This window comes from Ascaphus truei, chromosome 3 (assembly GCF_040206685.1).
Source record: "Ascaphus truei isolate aAscTru1 chromosome 3, aAscTru1.hap1, whole genome shotgun sequence".
In the NCBI taxonomy this organism is placed as follows: Eukaryota; Metazoa; Chordata; class Amphibia; order Anura; family Ascaphidae; genus Ascaphus; species Ascaphus truei.
Window position 1 is genome coordinate 384,546,121 of NC_134485.1, and position 22,105 is coordinate 384,568,225.

The following is a 22,105-nucleotide window of genomic DNA, read 5'->3' on the forward strand; positions in this document are numbered from 1 at the left end:
AAATCTTTTGTGAATGGTACATTTTATTCGACTTATTTTAGCAGTGTAAAACATTTATTCTGAAATCAAGATTTTGCTTCGTTATATTTATTTTTAAATTGTACGAACCACATCAAAACAGTGCGTATTAACAGTAAATAGTTCTAATTACTGTATATTTAAAGAATTTGTATTTGTCAAAAAGGCTAGATTTAAAGTTTGAAAAAGAAAATCAAACAATCTTTTTAAAATATGTTTGATAGTTTATCTCAATAGATTTTTTTTATTGCCTTGAGCACACAACAGTAGGTCCCAAACTGCAGCGACTGACCTTACTTCCAGAGTCCTTGGGTCCACATTCACCTTTATCGTACCACCATTTGTTTTTCAGCTTGTCTAAGACGCCTGCCTCACTGAGTTTCAAAACGGCAAGGTTTACAGGAGTTCTTCACGTGGAAAATAACATAAATAACATTATATATGTTATTTTATGTTATTCAAGTACAACTACATAGAATTGCATTGCAAAGTGACAGAGCAAAGGCCACAGTGGATGCCATGTCATATAGGCCCAAGTTAGATATGGACACACGCCTGGGACCTGCTCCATCGCTTTATGTAACAAGCACATACTGCTGGGGTACATTTTTAAATAAATGGGATGCAATTACTGTGAACCCAAAATTATTGGCTTAAACATTTTCAAAACTGTATATTTTCAGGGTATAAAATGTACTTCATTTGTAGGTTAATTATGGATTTCAGTTAGACAAGTCATTAAGTTGTTTTCCACACTATATACAATGTATCTGTTTAGCTGCTTAAAAAAAAATATATACAGTAGGAGCAATTCGAAACATCAGATTGTATAAATGCCTTTACTTTAAATGTCAGCAAAATACATTTATTTTTTAAAACAGAACTAATAAAATAGTTTACAGATTATCCTGGAAATATTAAATACTCTAGTTCATCAATTTGCTTTTAAGCTAAATGTTCACTGCTATTTTAGATATTTTTGCCTCTGGATGTGTTGATATGATTTAATTAATTAAACTATATTTAAATGCAGACTCTTTTTAGTGAATTATAAATACATAAATAAATGCAGAAGGTATCCTAGTATCACTGCAAACACAAAAGCTTTTAAAAGTGCAAAATCAGAGTCCATTTTAGTACACATTTAATTATCAAAATTACATTTCAATTTCCAACTTTAGTATAATTTATGTTTTGTTATTTAAAGACACAAATATGAGACATGGCTGGTATGTATCTAGGCAAAAACACATTAATATATGATGTAGTTAATCTGGTACAAAAAAACAACTTTTCTGTTACGCTTGAAACAATATTTATATTAATAATATATTACCAGAGAACAAAGCAGTGGAGTGAAAACCACATGTAGGAAAATATATTAATGGTTTGATTAGCGAATTGTTTACATTTTCAAACATAAAATGGGTAACTTTGATTTAACAGCTTTATACCATGTACGTTCCTGGAGCTCTTACAATAACATTAGCAATTGAATTTAAGTAATTAAATACTTCAATTGTGTTAGGTACTATATATTATTCTATTGATTTATATGTAACTATAAAAAAAAATATTGCTGAGAATATCATAAAAAAACACGTTTGAGGTCTAAAGAAATAAGGGTTGTGTCATTTATCCCAGCTAAGATCATACTATTATTTTTGATATGTAAAGAAATGCTAATATTTTTGCTTTGACAGTAATTGCAAGCTTCTCTGTTTAGAGAAGTGATTTCAGTCTGCAATTTTAATGTTGTATTGAAGACAGTTGTAGTGGTATATTGATAACACCCCAGCAGATGCACTGGTTACTTTACATACTGTTTACCCGCTCTGGTGACATTGAGGCTAACCTTGGAGTCACCTCCCCCGCTGCCACATTCTCCTTTGTCGTACCACCATTTGTTTTTCAATTTGTCCAACAGGCCTTGTTCATTCAGTTTTAAAACTGCGAGGTTAACAGCATTTCTTGAAACGATAAAACATATCTTGTAAGAAACTGCATTGGTTTTAAAATGTTAGGAACAGGGACGAAACTCTGGCATGATCTTTCTCCACATGCTAAATAAACCTCTCGTAAATGTTTTAAAAAAATAAATAAATAAAATACAGTATGAGTAATTTGACTGATAGATGAAGCCATTTGTTATGTTATATTAAGCCAAGAGATAGCAAGAAATATTCTCAAGAAATAAATGCAGATAACTGTTTGAGCTATTTAGTTGGTTCCAATGTGTTATTCTGCCTAGGCTACTGTACTTATTTAATGATATAATGAATGAGAAGTGCATGAGATTGTGACAATGCCTACGGTCTGCTAACATTTTGTCACTGATGACGTAACTTGAGCTAAATTAAAATTAATTTTGCTAGTGTGATACATTGGGATTTTAGACCTATATAATTGTTTCAGATTTTTTCCAATTTTACCTACATTCATAATTTCTTATTTGCAGTAATATGTATTTTAAACATGATGTGCTAGTCTTAGTTTTACATTTGAGTCCCTGGTCTCTCAGTCTGTTGCATCAATGCAATATACAGATATCATCCTAAATATAATAATTTCATCTCTCAAATATGAAACGCAAAAGGATTGTCCTCATCCATGATGCAATAACAAAATAAACATATGTTAGAGAAAAAAAAAAAGAAGATAACTAGAGTGCATAAACCATGTCAATGTATACATAGACTCCCTATAAAAAAAAAAATTCTGAGCATGTGATAGCATATGCAGTCAGAAACAATTTCCGGAAAAAAAAGGTGTTCACAAAGAAATTAACAAGAATTGTGAACAATAAGGAAAAGACCTAGGACAGCGCACTCCTGCGATAAGAAGAGTTCATGTATTGTCCAATGGAGACAATTACACAAAGAGGGAATGGAATTATGTTCTCAGAAGGAATTATTTATCTATTCAGGAAAGGTACCGTGTTGTACTACTGCTATAGTTGAACACAGGGTAGTTGAGCACGAGCAATTTATAACCAAATTTCTAATCGAGACGAAAATATACAGTACAGGGGCACTGACAATATGAGAGCTTTACGAGACAGACTTAGGGGCCTATGCACTAAGCAGCGATAAGCCACTTATCGCCACCTTATCCCTATAAAAAGCCTACTGCTATTCAGTAAGCCCTGATAAGCTTTTCTGAAAAAAAAATTGTCGGGAAAAAAAATCGACAAACACGTGCCAATCAGGTTTTCAAGCTCATGCTATTATAGTAGCCCAGATTATGTTATAATCGCGGATCTAGAAAAGAGATTTCCTCTCAAAATTATATATTATAGTAGCCCAGATTATGTTATAATCGCGGATCTAGAAAAGAGATTTCCTCTCAAAATTGTCTCACCAGGAAAATTTGGCAAGAAGGTGGGGAGAAGCTGCCGATAAGCGGCGAGACGGGACTTAGAAAAAATAATGCATTTTTCCTGCATTGAATTGATGCCGGGAGGCTTCGGAGCTGATATCAATTGATAACAGCACCGGAGACCCCATGCATCAATCTGATGCAATAAAAATGCATTTACAGTCAACTTAATTACCTTAGCGGCAAACCGCTAAGGCAATGAAGGGGTTAAGAAACAACACAGCTTTATTGGGGGCAGAGAGGTGAGTGAAGAAGGTACTTGGCCCTTCATTTAGCCCATCTGCTCCCAATAATCATAAAATATATACAAAACACCAACACACAACCCACCCGTGCCCCCACATAAAACCATCAGTTATTTTTTGATACAAAGGATTAATACCAGAGGCCATCCATGGGCCTCCAGGTGGTCCCCATGGGTGTCTGGGGGCCCCAACGGGGCCCCTGCGGGTGTCTGGGGTTCCTCTGGTGGTCCCCACAGGTGTCTGGATGCCCTTGGGTGGTTCCCACGAGTGTCTGGGTGCCCTCGGGTGTTCCCCAAAGGTGTCCAGGGGTCCTCGGGTGGTCCCCATGGGTGACAGGGGGTCCTCAGTTTGTCCCCGTAGGTGTCTGGGTGTCCTCGGTGGTCCCTGTGGGTCCCCGCTGGCCTGTGGTACCAATCCTGTATCCAAAAATTTAATTTGGTATAAATTACAATAAATACACCCCACCCCCCAACACATACAGTACAGTAATGGGCAAAATAACTATTATCCAGATATGGATAATATCTTATTTGCCTATTATTAAATCAAACATTAGCCAGGCAGCAGAAATAAAGTAAATACACCTTTCTACTTACCCCTGCCATCATGAAGGGCATCCTCGTCAGCATACTGCAGGGCCATGTCCTCCGATGACAGCAAGAATACATACAAAAATACAATCTAATGGCCCCTAACCCTTTAATCACAGTAGCGGTTAATAACCGCTATAGTAATTAAGTGGTTAACCCACCCTCCCCCGCTATCCATCCGAGAGGCCTAATCAACCACCACGGACCTACTATACCCACCCTGTACCCATTGCTTGGCATAGTTGTACATCATACACATATGATATGGGCATGCTAGGTCCCTATAGCAGTCAATGGTCACCCTAATAAAAATATATGTATTCACAAAATACACAATAATAAAACACACATAATAATAAAACATACACAAGCACCTAAACACCACAATTCAATAAATGAAAGCACTAGCCAACAAATTAAATTAATAAAAGCACTAACCAACAAAACAATTCAATAATTTTAGCTAGTAACCAACAAAGCAATTAATTAATAAAACCACTAGCCAACACATCAATTCAAACAGGGAGCCAGCAAAAGAATGAATGAATGAAAAACGCTAATCAATCGAAAAAATACATAAAAGCAAGCAATCCAAATTACAAACTATTTAATCCAAACAATTAAGATAAATAGAAAAAATAACACTCAATAGAAACCAAGCATTTGCCAAAAAATGCACTGGCTATCACTGTATTTATCTGTACCCTAAACGGGCACAGATTAATACATTAGCTGTCAATGGGCAATGCAAAACATAAAAAAAGAAATACAATAAAAAAACCTGTAAAAAAAATAATAATATACATTCAATATTTAATTTACCTTTTGAAGCGTTGGCCTCCAAATCCAAAGGTATCAGGAAGCTCTAGTACTGCGACGCCAACAAAGACAATTCAATGCCATCCACCTTGAAGATCCAGAACAGGTAACAAAGTTCTTCTTGCTTTTATCTTCTATCACCTTCTTCTTTTTTCATCTGTAATTATTTCTTTGTTTTTTGTAATCTTCTTTCTTCATCTTAGTCCACAAAGCCCAATGGATGTCAAATCCTTCCCCCCAAAAAAAGAGGCAGGCAAATGATACATCATCCAATCAGATTGGAGTCATATTTAAGGCCTTGATGCCTCATTTTACCTGAAAAAGCCAATGTGATAACATTGTGTTGTGGATTTACCATTGGGCTTTGTGGATTAACAGATGAAGGATTAACTGGTGATAGAAGATACAAGAAAGAAAAATGTTGTTACCTGTTCCGGATCTTCAAGGTGGATGGCGTTGGATTGTTTTTGATGACATCGCGGAACGAGAGCTTCCTGATAACCCTGGATTCGGAGGGTCAACGCTTCTAAAGGTAAGTAAAATATTGAAGATATGTTATATTTTTTTACAGGTTTTTTTACTGTATTTCTTTTTTTTATGTTTTTCATTGCCCAATGACTGCTAATGTATTAATCTGTGCCCGTTCAGGGTACAGAAAAAAACAGTGATAGCCAACGCATTTTATGGCAAATGCTTGGTTTCTATTGAGTGTTATTTTTTCTATTTATCTTGATTGTTTGGATTAAATAGTTTGCAATTTGGATGGCTTGTTTTTATGTTTTTTTTCGATTGATTAGCGTTTTTCATTAATTCATTCTTTTGCTGGCTCCCTGTTTGAATTGATGTGTTGGCTAGTGGTTTTATTAATTAATTGCTTTGCTTTAATTTTTTTGTTGGTTAGTGCTTTAAATTAATTGAATTTGTTGGCAAGTGCTTTTATTTATTGAATTGTGGTGTTTTTGTGCTTGTGTATGTTTTATTATTGTGTATTTTGTGACTACATTTATTTTTTATATGACCATTTACTGCTTTAGGGGCTTATCATGCCCATATTATATGTGTATGATGTAACACTATTCAAAGCAATGGGTACAGGGTGGGTATAGTGGGTCCAGGGTGGGTAGTTAGGCCTCCCGTTGGGTAGCGGGGGAGGGTGTGTTAACCCCTTAATTATTAAGCGGTTATTAACCGCTAAATTGATTAAAGTGTCAGGGGCCATTACATTGTATTTTTGTATGTATTCTTGCTGGCATTAGAGGACATGGCCCTGCTGTATGCTGATGAAGACGCCCTTCATGATGGCAGGGGTAAGTAGAAAGGTTTATTTACTTTATTTCTGCTGCCTGGTTAATGTTTGATGTAATAATAGGTAAATTAGCTATTATCCCTATCTGGATAATAGTTATTTTGCCCATTACTGTACAGTATGTGGTGGGGGCGGGGGGGGGGGGGGGTGTATTTATTGCAATGTATTCCAAATTTAATTTTTGGATACAGGATTGGTACTGCAGGCCAGCAGGGCCATCCGAGGACCCCCAGACACCCACGGGGAAACCAGAGGATCCCTGGACACCTGTGGGGACCTTCCGAGGGCCCCCAGAGACCCCTGGAAATCACCTGAGGGCCCCCAGACACCCATGGAACCACCCAAGGGTACCCAGATACCAGTAGAACCACTTGAGGGCCCCCAGACACCCATGGGAACCACCTGAGGGCCACCAGACACCCATTAGAACCACCCGAGGACCACCAGACACCCGCGGGGACAACCTGTGGACCCTGTTGGGACCCACCTGTGGACCTCGTGGGGCCCCCAGACACCCCTGGGGACCACCTGGAGGCCCACGGACACCCACGGGGACTACCCGGGGACACCCGCGGCCTGTGGTATCAATCCTGTGTATAAAAATATAAAACTGGTTGTATGTGGGGGCACAGGGGGTGGGTGGGTTGTGTATTGGTGTTTAGTACATAATGTAATGTTTATTGGGGCAGAGGGGGTGAGTGAAGGGCCAAGTACCCGCTTCACTCACCCCCTCTACCTTCAAAAAAGCTGCTATTGTGCCTTAACCCCTTCATTGCCTTAGCGGCTATTCGCTAAGGTAACAAAGCTATTAATATCATTTTTATTAATAGTGTGCGGGAGCAGGGGATCTCCTGAGCTGAACTGCATTGATTTCAGCCTCATGGACCCCCTGCTTCCCGAGTTACAGGCCCAGATATGGGGTGCCGGTGTCTCCTTCATTATTTAAATCCACCGGTCACGTGACACGGACGATTTAAAAATGGTGGCGCCCGATTACCCATACCAGGGCCTGTAACTCAGGAAGTAGAGTGTCGCTGAGGCTGAAATCAAAGTGGTTCAGCTCAGGAGACCCCCTGCTCCCGCACACTATTAATAAAAATGACATTAAAGGAGCTTCATTACCATAGCAGATAGCCGCTATGGTAACGAATGTGTAAAAATTTTAATTAGGGTTTTATCACTAGTGTATTGTAGCAGGGGGTCTCCGGGGCAGAATCTTGTTGATTTGAGGTCCGGGAACCCCCTGCTTCCCGAGTTACAGGCCCCGTTATGGGGTGCCGTATCTCCTATGCATTTTAATGTGGCCATGGGAATCAAATGCATAGGAGACACCGGCACCCCATAACGGGGCCTGTATCTTAGGAAGCAAGGGTCCCCAAACCTGAAATCAATGCGGTTCTGCTCCGGAGACCCCCTGCTACAATACACTATTAATAAAATGTAAATTTAAAAAAAAATTCAGGCGAGATTAGCACGGGAGAGGCGGCTCTCTCTCTCTCTGAAGCAGAAAGAACTCGCCGGGTGAGCCCTTTTCACAGGGGCCATCTTCGCGTCGCCGGCTACTCGCCATTTTTGGAAATGTTGCAGTCACTGGTATTCTGGGCTTTCTGCATACTGTGATAGCTATTTAAAAACCATGGATTTTTTTTATCGGAGCTTAGTGCATAGACCCCTTAGTTGGGTAAAAGTCGCAACCATAGCCCCTTTACGGAGTGCTTCATATACATATCCATAACAAATAAGCCTCAAAATAAGTTATCCTTTTCAGAAGACTCCTCGCGCTAAGCAACAAGATCATGATCTTTATTCTCGATCACCCTAGATTATAAGTTATTCGGTGCAGGGACTCCTTTTCCTAATGTCTACTTTTATGTCTGAAGCTCTTATTCCTATGTCTCCTATTATTATGTCACGTGTATTAATGCTGTAAAGCGCTATGTGCATGGATGGAGCTATACAAATAAAGATATACATACATACAATGATTAGCAACACGGTGGAACACACCATAGACCACAAACAAATACTGTTTGAAAGTATTTTTTGTTGTGGCCTAGAGTGGTTAACAATTCAAAGCAAGTGTATGAAGTGCATAATGAAATAAAAATATCCTTTCAGCAAACCCCTGAATACTATGATGATAAGGTTAATTCTGAGTCTGCTGGGGCACTAACACCTGGGACAATGATGTACTGTAGCAGAAATAGTTGGTAGAGGTTGAACTGGTTCTGATATAAGAAAAGGGCTGACCTTAAGAAGACATTGAGAAATGGTTGATACAATTTATAGAGTAGTGCAAATGACTTTAGAGTGATATGTAGTAATAGAGGAGCAGTAACAGAGGAATATGTAAGTAAAGATACGGATACTGTAATAATAATTAAATACAAGTAACCAAAATGATATACCTGTATGAGGTTACCAGCAGAAATGTGGGCAATATAGATAAAGGATTGTGGTTCCACCCGCTCAACCAGGGGGGAATCTAGGGTGCACTGGGGTAATTAATGATTGATAGCAACACCAGAAGAAAAGTGTTTCTCTCCACAGACGGAGGGAAACTGGAATACCTGTGCACTCTCTAAATCACTAGACAATTGGTGAAAGTTAAAACCACCGGAGAATGATAGGTATTCTGAGAACTTCGGGGGTTCCCACCCACCTAAAGGCCTGACTCAAAGTTTGGCAAGATACAGACTACCCTCATTCAAACTTTCACAAGGGGATTAAGTCTGCATACAGAGTATACTTCCAAGTACAAACCCATGACTGTCAGATTTTGCCTATCATTCTCTGGTGGTTTTAACTACCACCATTTGTCTGGTAATTTCACTTACCCTCATTATTTTATATGTTTGTATAAAGTTTCATTTTTATCTTATACCATATTACCCATCACAGTTTATTTAGAGGATACCATTTGTATTTACTATCCGCAATACACTTAGTTTAATTCTCTGTTGCCGAGCTAGACATGGTCTTTTTTTCCAAGAACATTAGTGTGAACTGATGAAGCATATTGATAATCATCTTTAAAATGTAAGCTTCATAATGGTAATGGAGGTACAGCAGCATTAGATGAAATCCTTCATAGTAAAAGGCCACACATGCAACAGGGGAAAAGTTGACATTACATTGCACATGATGCATGGCAAGGTGACCGAGATACAGCACTGAAGCAGATGGAATTTACAGGGAAAGTGATGCATTGATTACTTGTTGTTAGGAATTAGCATCAGAGGATGGTGATAATGATGTGGGGATTAGTAAACTAAGCAGTGTTTATTTCAAAGATGGTACTAAGCATATTCGCAGGCATATGAAATTTAGCCCAATGAATGTCCACAGGTCAGGAATAGAGATGTAGCTAGGTTAGCTAATAATGTACACATGTTGTCATGATAACGTTGCAGCAATCTCTTGCCTTCCCACAGACTAACATGCAGCCTCCTTGGCTGCCTCTTTTCTGCAGCCGAGGTAAATTAGATTTTTTCCTGCAGCTCCTGGTAAGGTTAGTCAGGCTATATCGAATTGTATTGTTTGCAGCCTATAAAGAGTACATTTACACCGTGACATTTTTTATAGTTCCAGATGGAATTTTACTGTCCAAGGTTATGTGATTTGTCTGATAGAGGAGAATATTAAAATATTCTAAATTATACATTTTATGTCATATTTGAAGATTTTATATAAGGATTTATTTGGTATGCTTTTTAAGGAAATACCAAAGCAAAAAAGATCAGCATTAGGGAGCACTAGTTCATACCACATGACAAGGGTAAGGGAACATCACACTCAGAACGTGCTGCGTATCCTCTGATTACTACTGAGATAATTATCTAAAAGAGGAGGATGGTTAAACTCCACAGTCTGTTTTTCTGAAGAATGGGTGAAGATGTGGCTTTCTCTATCCCGGGAAGCCAACCTTTATTTCAGGTATGCCAATAAATGGGCACAAATTCTTGGGTGGCCACTGTCCTACTGCCCCCCTCCCCCCCTCCCCCCCATGTCCTCTCTCACTCAATTCCCCCACCTCTCTCACTAAATTCCAACCCTCTCCTCTCTCACTCAATTCCCCCCTCCTCTCTCACTCAATTCCCCCCTCCTCTCTTACTAAATTCCTACCCTCCTCCTATCTCACTCAATTCCCCCTCCTCTCACTCAATCCCCCCTGCTCTCACTCAATTCCCGCACCTCTTACTCAATTCTCCCCTCCGTCTTTCACACAATTCCCCCCTTCATCTCTCACATGCAATTTCCCCCCCCTGCTCTCACTCAATTTCTCATCTCCTCCTCTCTCACTCAATCCCTTAACCCCTATCACTCTTAATCGCCCCTTCTCCTCTCACTCAATTCCCCCTCCTTTCTCACTCAATCTCCAATTCTCATTTTTCACTACATTCCCCCTCCACCTCACACTCAATCCCCCCTCCTCCTCCTCTCACTGAATTCCTCCCCTCTCCTTTCATTAAATTCTGCCCCTTTCTACAGTTTAAATTTGCCACCATATCATTTTCAGTACGAATTTAAGACGACAGTGTACCCTTTTCCATGCACCATCTCTCACTCAATTACCCCCTCTCCTCCTCTGTAATGGTGAAGGGGTTAACCAGGCTCACTAATAAAGGTTCAGCCCATTTGGTTACCCCTGATCCGTGTGTTGAGGTCCAAGACTGTCAGCTCTTGAATCCAGATGTCCTAAATGCATTACTATGACTGTGTGCAAATTATGCGACATTAAAGATTTCTGTGTGTTTTGCATTCCTGGGATGGGGAGATTTCTAGGCTGTAAATTTCAGAGTGGGTTTGTCGGAGAAAGTCTTTACAGAATGTGGCTATGTATTGGGGTTCCAGAGTTATGAGATACCCCAGGAATTGGATCCGGGAATCGAGAGATTCTCGTATCCAGCCAAGCACATTGCTCTGGGCAAACTCTGACTCTGAAAACGCTATTACAACTCACCGCCAGGATTCCTCCTGCAGCATCTTCCAGACAAGGTAACCGGGCATGAAGGGGTTAATGTATACCTGCGATCACCCACAGGGTCCCTAGTAGACAGGGGGGTTCCTAGTATAAAAACTGGTACCCAGATACATGGCCAGATACCCTTCACCTAGTATAGTGGTTCAGGGGGCACTCCAGCTAAGTGATAAAGCTGTGAGTGGTTCGTGTGTGTAAAGGTTTTAACAGTTATTTTTCTAAATTGTCCCAACTATGAGGCTAGTGAATGTAGGTAATATCCATGTAGGTAACTAACTGCATCCCTAACACCAGAACAGGGACTTATATATTTTACCACACATAAGACAGGGCACCGTATATTATATAAAGGGATTATATTTAATAGGTACATGTACTGGTAACCTATGAGTGAACTGTGGGATTTCCAAGTCATGAATTCCGAGCAGACCAGATGGCTACCAAGCTTGGTGCCTATGGGTCTGTGAGAAGTCAGGACTTGAAAGCCTCAGGGATGCCAAGGTGTTAGAACAGGAGGGATACTGCAGTTTTGCTTGAGTACTCACATCCTGGGCTAACACAAGGGTATCCGGCCACCATTTGCCAGAACCCAGACTCTGTGGAGCCTGGACAGCGGGTGGGCTCAGTATGCAAAGAGGCAGAGGTGCCAGGTTGGTGCATGCCCCTTTACCGACTGAGAAAAGGTGCCCGCCCGGCTTTACAATACCGGCAAATCGGTGATTGGCTGGCAGGGGTATTCCCACACTCTGATAGGCTGTAGATGTTAGTGAAGGAGACACTAAAACCCATAAGGGGACTTGCAGCCAATCAGGGGCGCAGATTCCAAGCCCCAAACCAACATCTGCAAATTCAAAGATCCTCTGTACTGAAGCGACGCGAGCCGGCTTCAAGGATTTTCAACTCGAAAAGTTTCTAAGTCCTGCTTTTGAGAACGTAGCAGTTGCGGCTGGCATTGCATGCCGAAATCAGTTCCAGGATTTCGTGAGTACCTACCGGTCAAGGAAAAGGGCCCGTACCGAGGTCGTTTTTATGAATTTCGTTTACAGTAAGTGTGTTAACCCTGTAAATTGTGTTACATTGTGTGTATGTCTTTTCCTGATATAAATTTAAATTTATTTTACCTCCTTGTTTTGCTCAATCAATGATCCCGGTATAAAAAGGTGTTAATAAACCTGGTCTCCCGTGACATCCTCTCATTAAATCCCTCCTCCTCCTCTCACTCAATTACCCCCCCCCCTTCCTCCTCTCACTCAATCCCACTCCCACTAAGAATTTTAACTTAGGAGGGGGAGGCCTCAGGTGCCACACAGAGGGGAGCTGGTGCCCCACGGATTGATGCAGAGGTTGGCCACTTCTGCTCTACCCCACTGTGAGTGCACCTAGTGTGGTTGAAGAATTGCATTCTCATGTCTACTTTAATTTAATGACTATGTACGGCCATCGGTATAAAGTAGAAATCCTGGCTAGAGAAGGTATGGTACAAGCTTTATGTAATTTAAATCTAGGAATTTAATGTATGCTGCATGGAAAAGGGTACATTGCCTTCTCTATTCATACTGAAAATTATATAGTGGCAAATTTAAACTGTAGAAAGGTCAGGGGTTTAAATTATATAGTATAAATTTACTGTCTGCCGTGATCGAGCCACGGGGGGAGGGGAGGGTTCATTCTTCTGAATGGGACCCCTGCAGCGTTAAAACTTCTGTGTTGCTACGTTGGTGGCAGCGGCACAGAAGATATTAAGCTTTGCTATGTCTGTAGGTAGATAAGGGATAGGGAGGGATGAGGAGGGGAAAATTTCAGCTTTGCAGAGATAACTTGAACATTATAATAGTTTCATTAGGTTGATAAAAACACTTCTGAATTGTAGCCAAGAACAATTTGACAGAGAAAAGAGAGATGAAAAAAATTTGCTTTGATGTGGTGAAAGTCCAGTGCTAAAACTGCATGACAGCGTGAGACTGATAACTCCTCACAGCATGACTTCACACTTCTTGTTTTCCACATCACTATAAAATCAGGACATCACTGTAAAATCAGTCATGCGTGGACTTCAATGTATATAGAAAAAAACTACATTTTATACAGTTTTGAGCTTTAAGACCTTTAGCATGGCTCAGGTAAAGAAAAAAATGGAATGCCTGCAAACAGGGCAGCTGGTTAATGACCTTTTTGAAAATACTGGACATGGGACAAGTGAAGGGAGAATTGGAATCAAGCAATTATTCGGGAGGTCCTGAAGCTAAAAAAAAGAAGCCCTTCAGAAGGATCCAAAATATATAATTCAGAATAGTACTGTCACTGATTATACATCTTCATATTTTGATATTTTGTATGTACTAGGAGTTTTCATTAATGAAGGAAGAAGAACAAACATAGTTCCTGGCATCTGAAGTAGAGGTTTCGTTTAAATAAAATATAGCTCTGTTTAGTGAAGAGATGGAATTTGGACAAATAGAAGGTAGTGCGCGGGAGTTGGGAGAAGTATATTTTGCAGCACAAAATTACAGCCGGCAGGAGTAGCTCCAGAAGACTGGGAGAAAAATGATGTGTTCTCATGCTAGAAAACTAGGAGTGGGGAAAAAAGCTGGCCACTCAAAAATATTAGTCCTGATTTGTGGAGTGAGTACATGTAACTCTATGGAACTCTATGAAAGATAAATATACATTGAGTTTAAATCCCAGAAGCTTAAAGGTCCTTTCCTGGATTCACTATCGAGAGATCTTGCCAAAATAAGGTGATGTATTCATTTGAACTGATGAGAGTTGATCAATGCAGATCATTGTAATCTAGCCAGATTTCAGCAAATGCTTTTGTTTTCGTAGGAGACGAATATGCCAAATAAGCCAAATATGAGACCTAACACTCCAGAGTGATTGAAATGAGGAAAGGCCTAAGTATGCCTGAAAATCATTTATTGCAGAAAAAGCAAAATTGTGTGCTAAGGCTACACATAAATCAAACTCCAGATTTGAAATGGCGAAATACTCACAACAAACAAAAAATAAAGAGATTGATGTTGTGTTATGAGATACAGGTGTAGCCAGGATTATTTGAACAACTGGGGCATTAAAGTGGCATACGTTGCCATATTTTGCGTTATATCACAATATTATGTGTCATCAGTAAGTAAGATAAAGCTGGCAACGTCCGTAACATAAAAGTAGTCAAATAAAGTGGAGTAAACTACAGAAGTAACATTTGGGGATCTAGATAGAGGGGGGTTTATCGACAGAAACATGAAAGTCTTAAAGGGGCAACCCAAGAGCTTTCTTCTGTTTGTAACTTTTATTTATTTATTTTACACAGGATTGAAGCAGGGTGTCTCCAGAGCTGAACCCCACTCATTTAATCTCCATGGACCCTTTGCTTCCGGAGGTACATACCATCGTAGGTGGGTGCCGGTAAATGCTCTGACTCAGCTAGCTGGCATTGCGAGGATCAAGTAATTGCCGCTTTTCAAAGCACCAGCGCCCTGACGGCCCATAGGAAGCAGTGACCTCCTCAGGTTCAGCTTCCTACTGGCCCGCACGACACAGGAGCTTTAAACTTTCAACCCGGCTAGCTCAGCCAGAGAGGCTATTGCCATACGGAGGTAAGTATCTCAGGAAGCAGTGCTCCCCAGAGCTGAACTTAATAGGGTTCCGCTCCGGAAACACCCTGCTTCAATCCTTTGTAAAAGGAAAAAAATAGCTTGAATTGCTCTTTTTTCGTATTACAGATCATTGGTAAGAGTCTTACCATAACTCCTCTCAGATTCTGAAGAATAACTTTGCTAGGCATGCTAATCGGCATGATAATAACCTACTATGCAAAACGTTGATCCTTTTTTTGTTTAGCATAAAGTGGAGCATTTCTGGGAGCATGTTAGTATTATATTTTAGTATGAACAATTTTATGTGTACTATATTTTATTTCCACACTGTGCAGATCTCACAACAACTATGCCCTCTGTAGTTCAGGGATCGCAAAAACAAAATGTAAAAATGCTGTACAACATTTTATTTTGGCATTATGTTTTAGTTTCTAGAATATTGCATTCATATATACAGTATAAAAAGCCACGGTGATGAAAAACTGAATGCCATTATAAAGTGTTCTTTGACAATGTCATGACAAGTAATTATGAGAGGGTTATTTAGCAGGAATTGAAGCCATAACCAGTCACAGTTTCACAGTACAATAGCAAAATGGTAATAAAAATAGGTGGAGTAGAAAGTACTGTAAATGTTAATAAAGACAAAGTCCCCAATCTGATGTTAATGTAATACTGTACAGTACATACCCTACCCAAACATGAAACACTGAGATTTTGAGAACGTTATGTAAGGTAGAAGGCCATGTATAAGCAAGTTTAGTTTAACATTTTACACTGGCTTTGAAAATGCTTGGTATACCATGGTAGCCTGGTAATGGTGACTTGAATCAAATGTATAAGTTTGCCCTGTTTTGAAAGTCCGGCTCCTTAATGTCAGCAAAAATCAAGGCAATTTGCTACTTTATTTACTATAATTCCATTTAACACCGATCTAGGTATCGGCAACATTCTGGTCATTTGAATATAATAATGGGAAAGTTATTGGAATATGGTAAATTGTATTTGACAACCCCAAGACATTTAAGCGACTTGGAAATTTGCACCACTTTTAACATGAGTAGATCCCTCTTGATCTCTGCAGGAATGAAAGAAAAGTATAGGGTCTGATAAATTTATTTTGGGTTAGATTACAAACTACTGACACTGAAGCCTCAGAGCTTTTGAGCAAATTACTAAAATGCAGTCATTTCAATTTATACGGTTGGCTAAAATTAGCAGACTTCGGGCCTCATGCAGAGAGCATCGTTATTTCAAAACTCGCCATTTTTTGTACAATTTCGCGCAGAAAACTGCAGAAAATGGCGAGTTACGAATTTTTTTTTTTTTCTCTTTCTAAAACTCGCCTCGCGGCTGGCGAGAAACTCCATCTCGCCATTTTTAAAACTCTCTGAATGCAGAGAGGTACGAACGGCATGTAGCGGCTGTTCGCGCCAGGAAAATGGCGCGATTTTCTCATTTTTGCCGCGCCAGGAAAAGTTGGCAATAAGATGGCGCTCGCCGCCTATAGCAAAGGGGACAAAAAAAGCGCGATTTTTTCTTTACACATTTCTGAATCGCGCATCTTTCCCATTTAAACTCGCCACACGCATCCATGTTAAACATAGCAGAATTCGCACATTTCTGCATATGGAGACTAAAACTCTCCAAAAAAGCTACTTTTTATGAAATTCGCCAATTTGAAAATTCGATGCTCTCTGCATGAGGCCCTTCATCTGGCTACTACTCCAGTAGTTCCCTTTATCAAAAGCCGATGACATAATGACTCTAGACTTACAGAGAACGTGAATTTAGACCGTTTCATTATGGTGCTGTTATATACATATTTATTGTACTAAGGATAAAATGCATTTCTAGTTGAACACTAGTGGGGCTACGTATCAAGCTCAGAAACTACACATTCTTAGATATGCAGATTTATGTGTGTGTATGTGTATAAATATATATATATATACACATACATATACATACACATACACACACATATATATGTTTATATCAAGAAATGTTTTCATAGTTATTGTTGACTTATTAACACCGTAGCTCATCTTCAACTTAGCTAATGTCATGCTAATATGAGTAGTTGGGGAGTGTTTACCTGTACATACTGTAGTGCCGACGGTTATTCTAAAACAAACCAGTGACAATCACCAACAAGACCCAGGTACATGCTGGGTACATGCTGAAATATTTCAGTGACATTTTTACAGAGACTAATGGCCCATCGGATTAACAGCGGGGGTCCCTGGCAGTCCCATTCAAACTGAATGGGACTGCCAGGGGCCCCTGCTGTGTTAATCCGATGGGCCATTCGCCTCTGCAGAAATGTCACTGAAATGTGTCAGCATGTACCCAGCATGTACCTGGCTAGTTTAAGGCAAGTTTAAGGCAAGTTTAGAATACTCGTTGTCTCATCTGTATTGCACATATTATAATGGGATATACAGTATATGTGCAGATGTAGGAGATGTAGCCAGACTCATTTTGCCTGGAGCCACGGCATAAAAAGCAAAGAGCGCTGCAAGGGATCTGTGCTAACGAGTAGGACCCCGAGCAGAGGCAAGATGTTTCTGGCTGCATCTGTACATAATATAGATAGATAGATAGATAGATAGATAGATAGATAGATAGGTAGGTAGATAGATAGATAGATAGATAGATAGATAGATAGATAGATAGATAGATAGATAGATAGATAGATAGATAGTGAATATATATGTAATTAAATATATATATATTTAAATCTGCCTCTAGGTCTGTCATTTTATTTATGTTATCGAAAAAACTCTGACACATCTGCATATTTACACTACACGGACTAATTATCTGCATCAATTATAAGACATTTGATGAACAGGTTTCTTACACATGATGCAGATTCAAGCAAGAAAAAAATAAAATAAATTCCCCTGCATCTGAACACCATATTTATGCGCTCCCTACAAAGCCCTTCAAATGTAACGTCATCACATTGCTCTAATTCTTTTAACGAATAATTTGTCATCATATTGTGCAAGAATCCAACAGAATATAGTTCTGAAGTCTCAGCGCCTATTTTTACAGTCTAATCCAATAAAAATGTATTAGGGCCAGTCTGTAGGCACAACCCTTTCTATCATCCACTGACACCACTACCTATAAACAGTCCACCATATTGTAATATGTTTTTAGTAATTTTGTTATTTTGTATATTTTTGCATTTAGCAAAGATTTTGCCGTATAGATAGATCTCCTATATTAAGCACAATCATCATCTAATGTTAATCATGTTGATATGGGCAGCAAGTGTTGCACTAGTTTGCTTTTTACATGGTCTTAAGGGTAAAACACTCGGGATAAGTCAGAAACGGTTACCTGCTTTCTGCATAAACAATGACATGGAAGAAAGTAAAAGTAACATACCATGTTCACACACAACACAAAAGAACTATCTCAGGGACATCAGGGAAGGTGGAATACTATAACAACACATATTATATTGTTATACTATTCCACCCACCTTAATAGAGAATGCTTGGGCGTTGCCACTCCGTATCCTTTGGAATCCAGGTTTCCTCCAACTTTCATAGTGTCACATGGTTTCCGCTGCTCAATGTATTCGTTCATTGTGGACTCCAGTAGAAAGGCAAACTTGCCCTTGGATTTTCGTACACGAGCTACTCCTTCTGCTGTTGTTTTAGTGAATACTGATGGTTCGGCTGATTTCATGTAGGTCCACATTTTTTCATAAACTGCTATTTTGGATCTCTGCCAAAAAAAGATTGCACAGAAAACAAAACAGAAAAAGAAACAACATTGATCAACGATGTATTGTCAGTCAACACAATAGCTGAGAGAGAAAGGGAGGCACTAAGTGTCTTCAGTGCAGAAAGAAACATGCGAAGATTGTGCTACCTTAGGTTCATATGCTAACTAGGCTTAAATCCAAAATTTAATGTATACCTGTACTTCTAAAAATATAACATAAGAATAAATTAATGTCTCTTTTTTGTAGTATTTTAGAAATATACATAATAATATACTCATGTAGTTGATGCATTCCTTATTTTCTTTAACACAATGTGTTATTTCCTATTTTCTACACTAATATACATCTATTGAAAATGATTTTGCTTAAACTGGGATCATAACTCATTAGCACAAATAAACCTACTGGGCTCCCTGTGCATAACAGTTCTGTCAATGCCAGCTATTGTTTTGGAGCCCCGAGTATGGATCTGTAAGCTGATGTTCTTGTAATTATTTTTTTGCTTCTTTCAGCTCCCCAAGGAATGAGTAATAATGATCCACACACACACAGATCCTCTGCCTAATGTTCCCAGATCAATAAATGTGATGCAAATGACAAATGCTACACACGTTTGCCTGTGGCAAAGTAAGCAAAATCCTTTTCATGCATTAGTAACATTTATGGATAACAAAATACTGCTCTTTCTCACGCTTTCAAGTTCTCTGTTACTGAGTCAGAAGCTTAGCCATCTCCAATAAGCCACACACATCACATATCAACTCACAGCAGGCCTGCTGTCCAGAAAATACTATTTTTTTATTTTTCTTTACTTCACAGTGTTCTTAAAAAATAATAATGACATTAGCCAGGCACAGACTTCCATGTCTTCCCTTGATGCACTTCATGACATGGGGGCTTTTCTATAAAATGCAATATTGCTGATACTGCCCTGCTGCACGGAAAGCCACATTACTTTATATGGGGTTTCTGCGTGGTAGCTTCAGATTTTCACTAATGCACTTTATTTAATGTGGCCCAATATCCCTTCTGCAGAATAGGCCTCATCAACGAGTCTTTTAATCTTAACATACCTTCCTGTTACCACTTGGCCAATACTAGATGCATAACCATCTAATTTTTTTTCTAAGAATATACAGCATAAAATAAATACATGGCAATAGTCCAATGACAGTCATAAAATTATGACACAACAATTCATGCATATCATCGATAGAAATACATTGCACAATGTTAACTAGCAATATTTGTAATACTCCTATAAATAAAAAGATGTACAGTATATATGAAGCAACAGCTATATTTCTAAAATATGGTCTGGCGCTTAGCACTTTCTATTAAAATAGTTATAAGTGTCAGACAAAGCTATATATTATAAATAATACAACTAATAAACACGCCTTACGAGTTCGGAACGCAGTAGTGCGGTCTTTTTTCCAAATGGGCATGTGAATTGTATTGATTAACGCGTCTGTGCACTATTAATGTACCTGCTAATGCATTTGTCGCTAAGATGCTGCTTTTGGTGACGGTCGTTGTTTCTGCATATCATTAGCTTTGTGGATACCCATCAAACTCAGGTAAAATAATATCTGATTCCTATTTAGTTAACCTGATTTAACAGAGATAAGTGCATCTCGCCCTTTGTGCTTAAGTATGAATCCAATAAGTAAATCTCCTCAGCTTTTAATATCTACTATCCTTACTTATTTTAATATTCTTAAATTTCCCATTATTTTATATTGGAAACTGACTACTGTACATATAAGAGAGAATTACACAAAGTAGAAAAACAATAAAGAGATGTCTGCCACTTACTTTGAAGAATTCTTTTGTTGAGCCGGCATCAAGTGTGCCATATGCAATTTCCGTTTGCTTGGCAAGATCTTCTGCACTTTCTATTGGTGACACCATTCTCTCAACCGTCAGGAAAGCAGCCAAGTTAGCGGTATAGGATGAGATAATGATGAGGGTAAAGAACCACCACACACCTCCAACAATGCGACCCGAGAGAGATCTAAACACGAACATGGTAATATTAAGGATGGGCACTTTAACTGGTGTTTTTTTTTAATTTTTTTTATTGTGTTTTACTTTTGCTGCAACTCAATTGGTTTTGGATATGTATAAAAAAATTCTAGAAAAAAAAAAATCAAATCCAAAATAAGGACATTTTGGTTTTTTTCCCCCCGAAATTTAAATTTTTGTACATACATTTGCAAGTTTTTCATTTGAAAACCTAAAAAGTATGGCCAGTTTAAAAAAAATAAATAAAAAATCGAAGCCTTTTTGGGGGGTTTGGCTGATATTTGTCTCCTACAGTATTTAATATTTGGAAGAGGCCTTTTGAGCATGTATTTCCTATCATAACTAATGTATCAAGGTAGTTAGTACATCTCATATTTTGCAATCTTCACTAATACACCTCAATATGTTTGTAATGTAAAATGGCCTCCTTCCCTAACTAGGAGTTAGTAATCATTTAGGACATGCCCTATTCCTTATGTCTCATTCACTGAGCTCAGACACTAAGTGGCTTATTATATATATATATATATATATATATATATATATATATATATATATATATATAAAAATATATATATATACAGTACAACATATATATATATATATATATATATATATATATATATATATATATATATATATATATATATATTCTAGATTGGCCATTTTCAGATGAAATTATCCATTAAAGTCATAGTGGAATGTTGCTCTAAAACAGCCCACTCAGCCACTTTGGCTAATATAGAATAAGCCTCTAAGCAGAACGAAATCAGTGAAAATAATACATGGTTACACAAGGCAAGAATGGACGTTATTTCCCCCAAGTTAAGTCAATATTCACTAAGCTAATTGTATGCCTACTGTAAGTAAGTACAGCAAATCAATGCATTAGAATGTGGTTAATGGGGGTAATTTATTTATAGCACTGTATACACTGCCAGTGCTATACAAGAAAAAAAGATTACTATGTTGCAGTTAAAATAAATGCCTTCCCTATAATTTAAGTCGCAAGTCCATATTCAATATGCCTATTGTTTCCATGCTGAAGAAGTGTTCAGCTTAATGGCACTTAAATATTCCCCAACATGGTAAAGATGAACTCCCAGCATATTGAATAGGGGCTCACAAAGTATTTTAGGAGAGTTGTATAGTAAGAAGAGGTGAAATGGATGGCAGCGGCTGGTTAAGTGCAAATGTGAGTGTTGGCAGCAGTAACCATGAGTTATTAAAAAAAATAAAAATTCAGAGGGTGTTTTTTTTCTCAGGGGAATTGAAAGAGACAGGACCATTAGTCTTAATGCAATCGCGATTAAGAATTACGTTACTGCGTGAAAATTAACCGGTGGCTCCATTGACAGTATGTAATGTCGTCTGACACATACTGTAAAACCTCTTG

At 38.6% G+C, this 22,105-nt stretch overlaps 1 protein-coding gene across 7 annotated transcripts in view; it reads right to left on the reverse strand.

The window, feature by feature from the left end:
- The window catches only part of GRIA4 (glutamate ionotropic receptor AMPA type subunit 4), a 443,069-nt gene that overhangs the window by 28,549 nt on the left and 392,415 nt on the right, over positions 1–22,105 (reverse strand). For 4 of the 7 annotated variants that reach the window (XM_075592388.1, XM_075592393.1, XM_075592390.1 and 1 more), the window contains exons 12-14: positions 20,500–20,698; positions 18,433–18,680; positions 1,874–1,988 (exon numbers count right to left, since the gene is read on the reverse strand). In XM_075592388.1, coding sequence (XP_075448503.1) covers positions 1,874–1,988; positions 18,433–18,680; positions 20,500–20,698 — 562 coding nt within the window. Of the gene's footprint in view, positions 1–310; positions 426–1,873; positions 1,989–18,432; positions 18,681–20,499; positions 20,699–22,105 lie in introns of all 7 variants that reach the window. The other 3 variants (XM_075592389.1, XM_075592392.1, XR_012800021.1) reach the window with 2 other exon arrangements.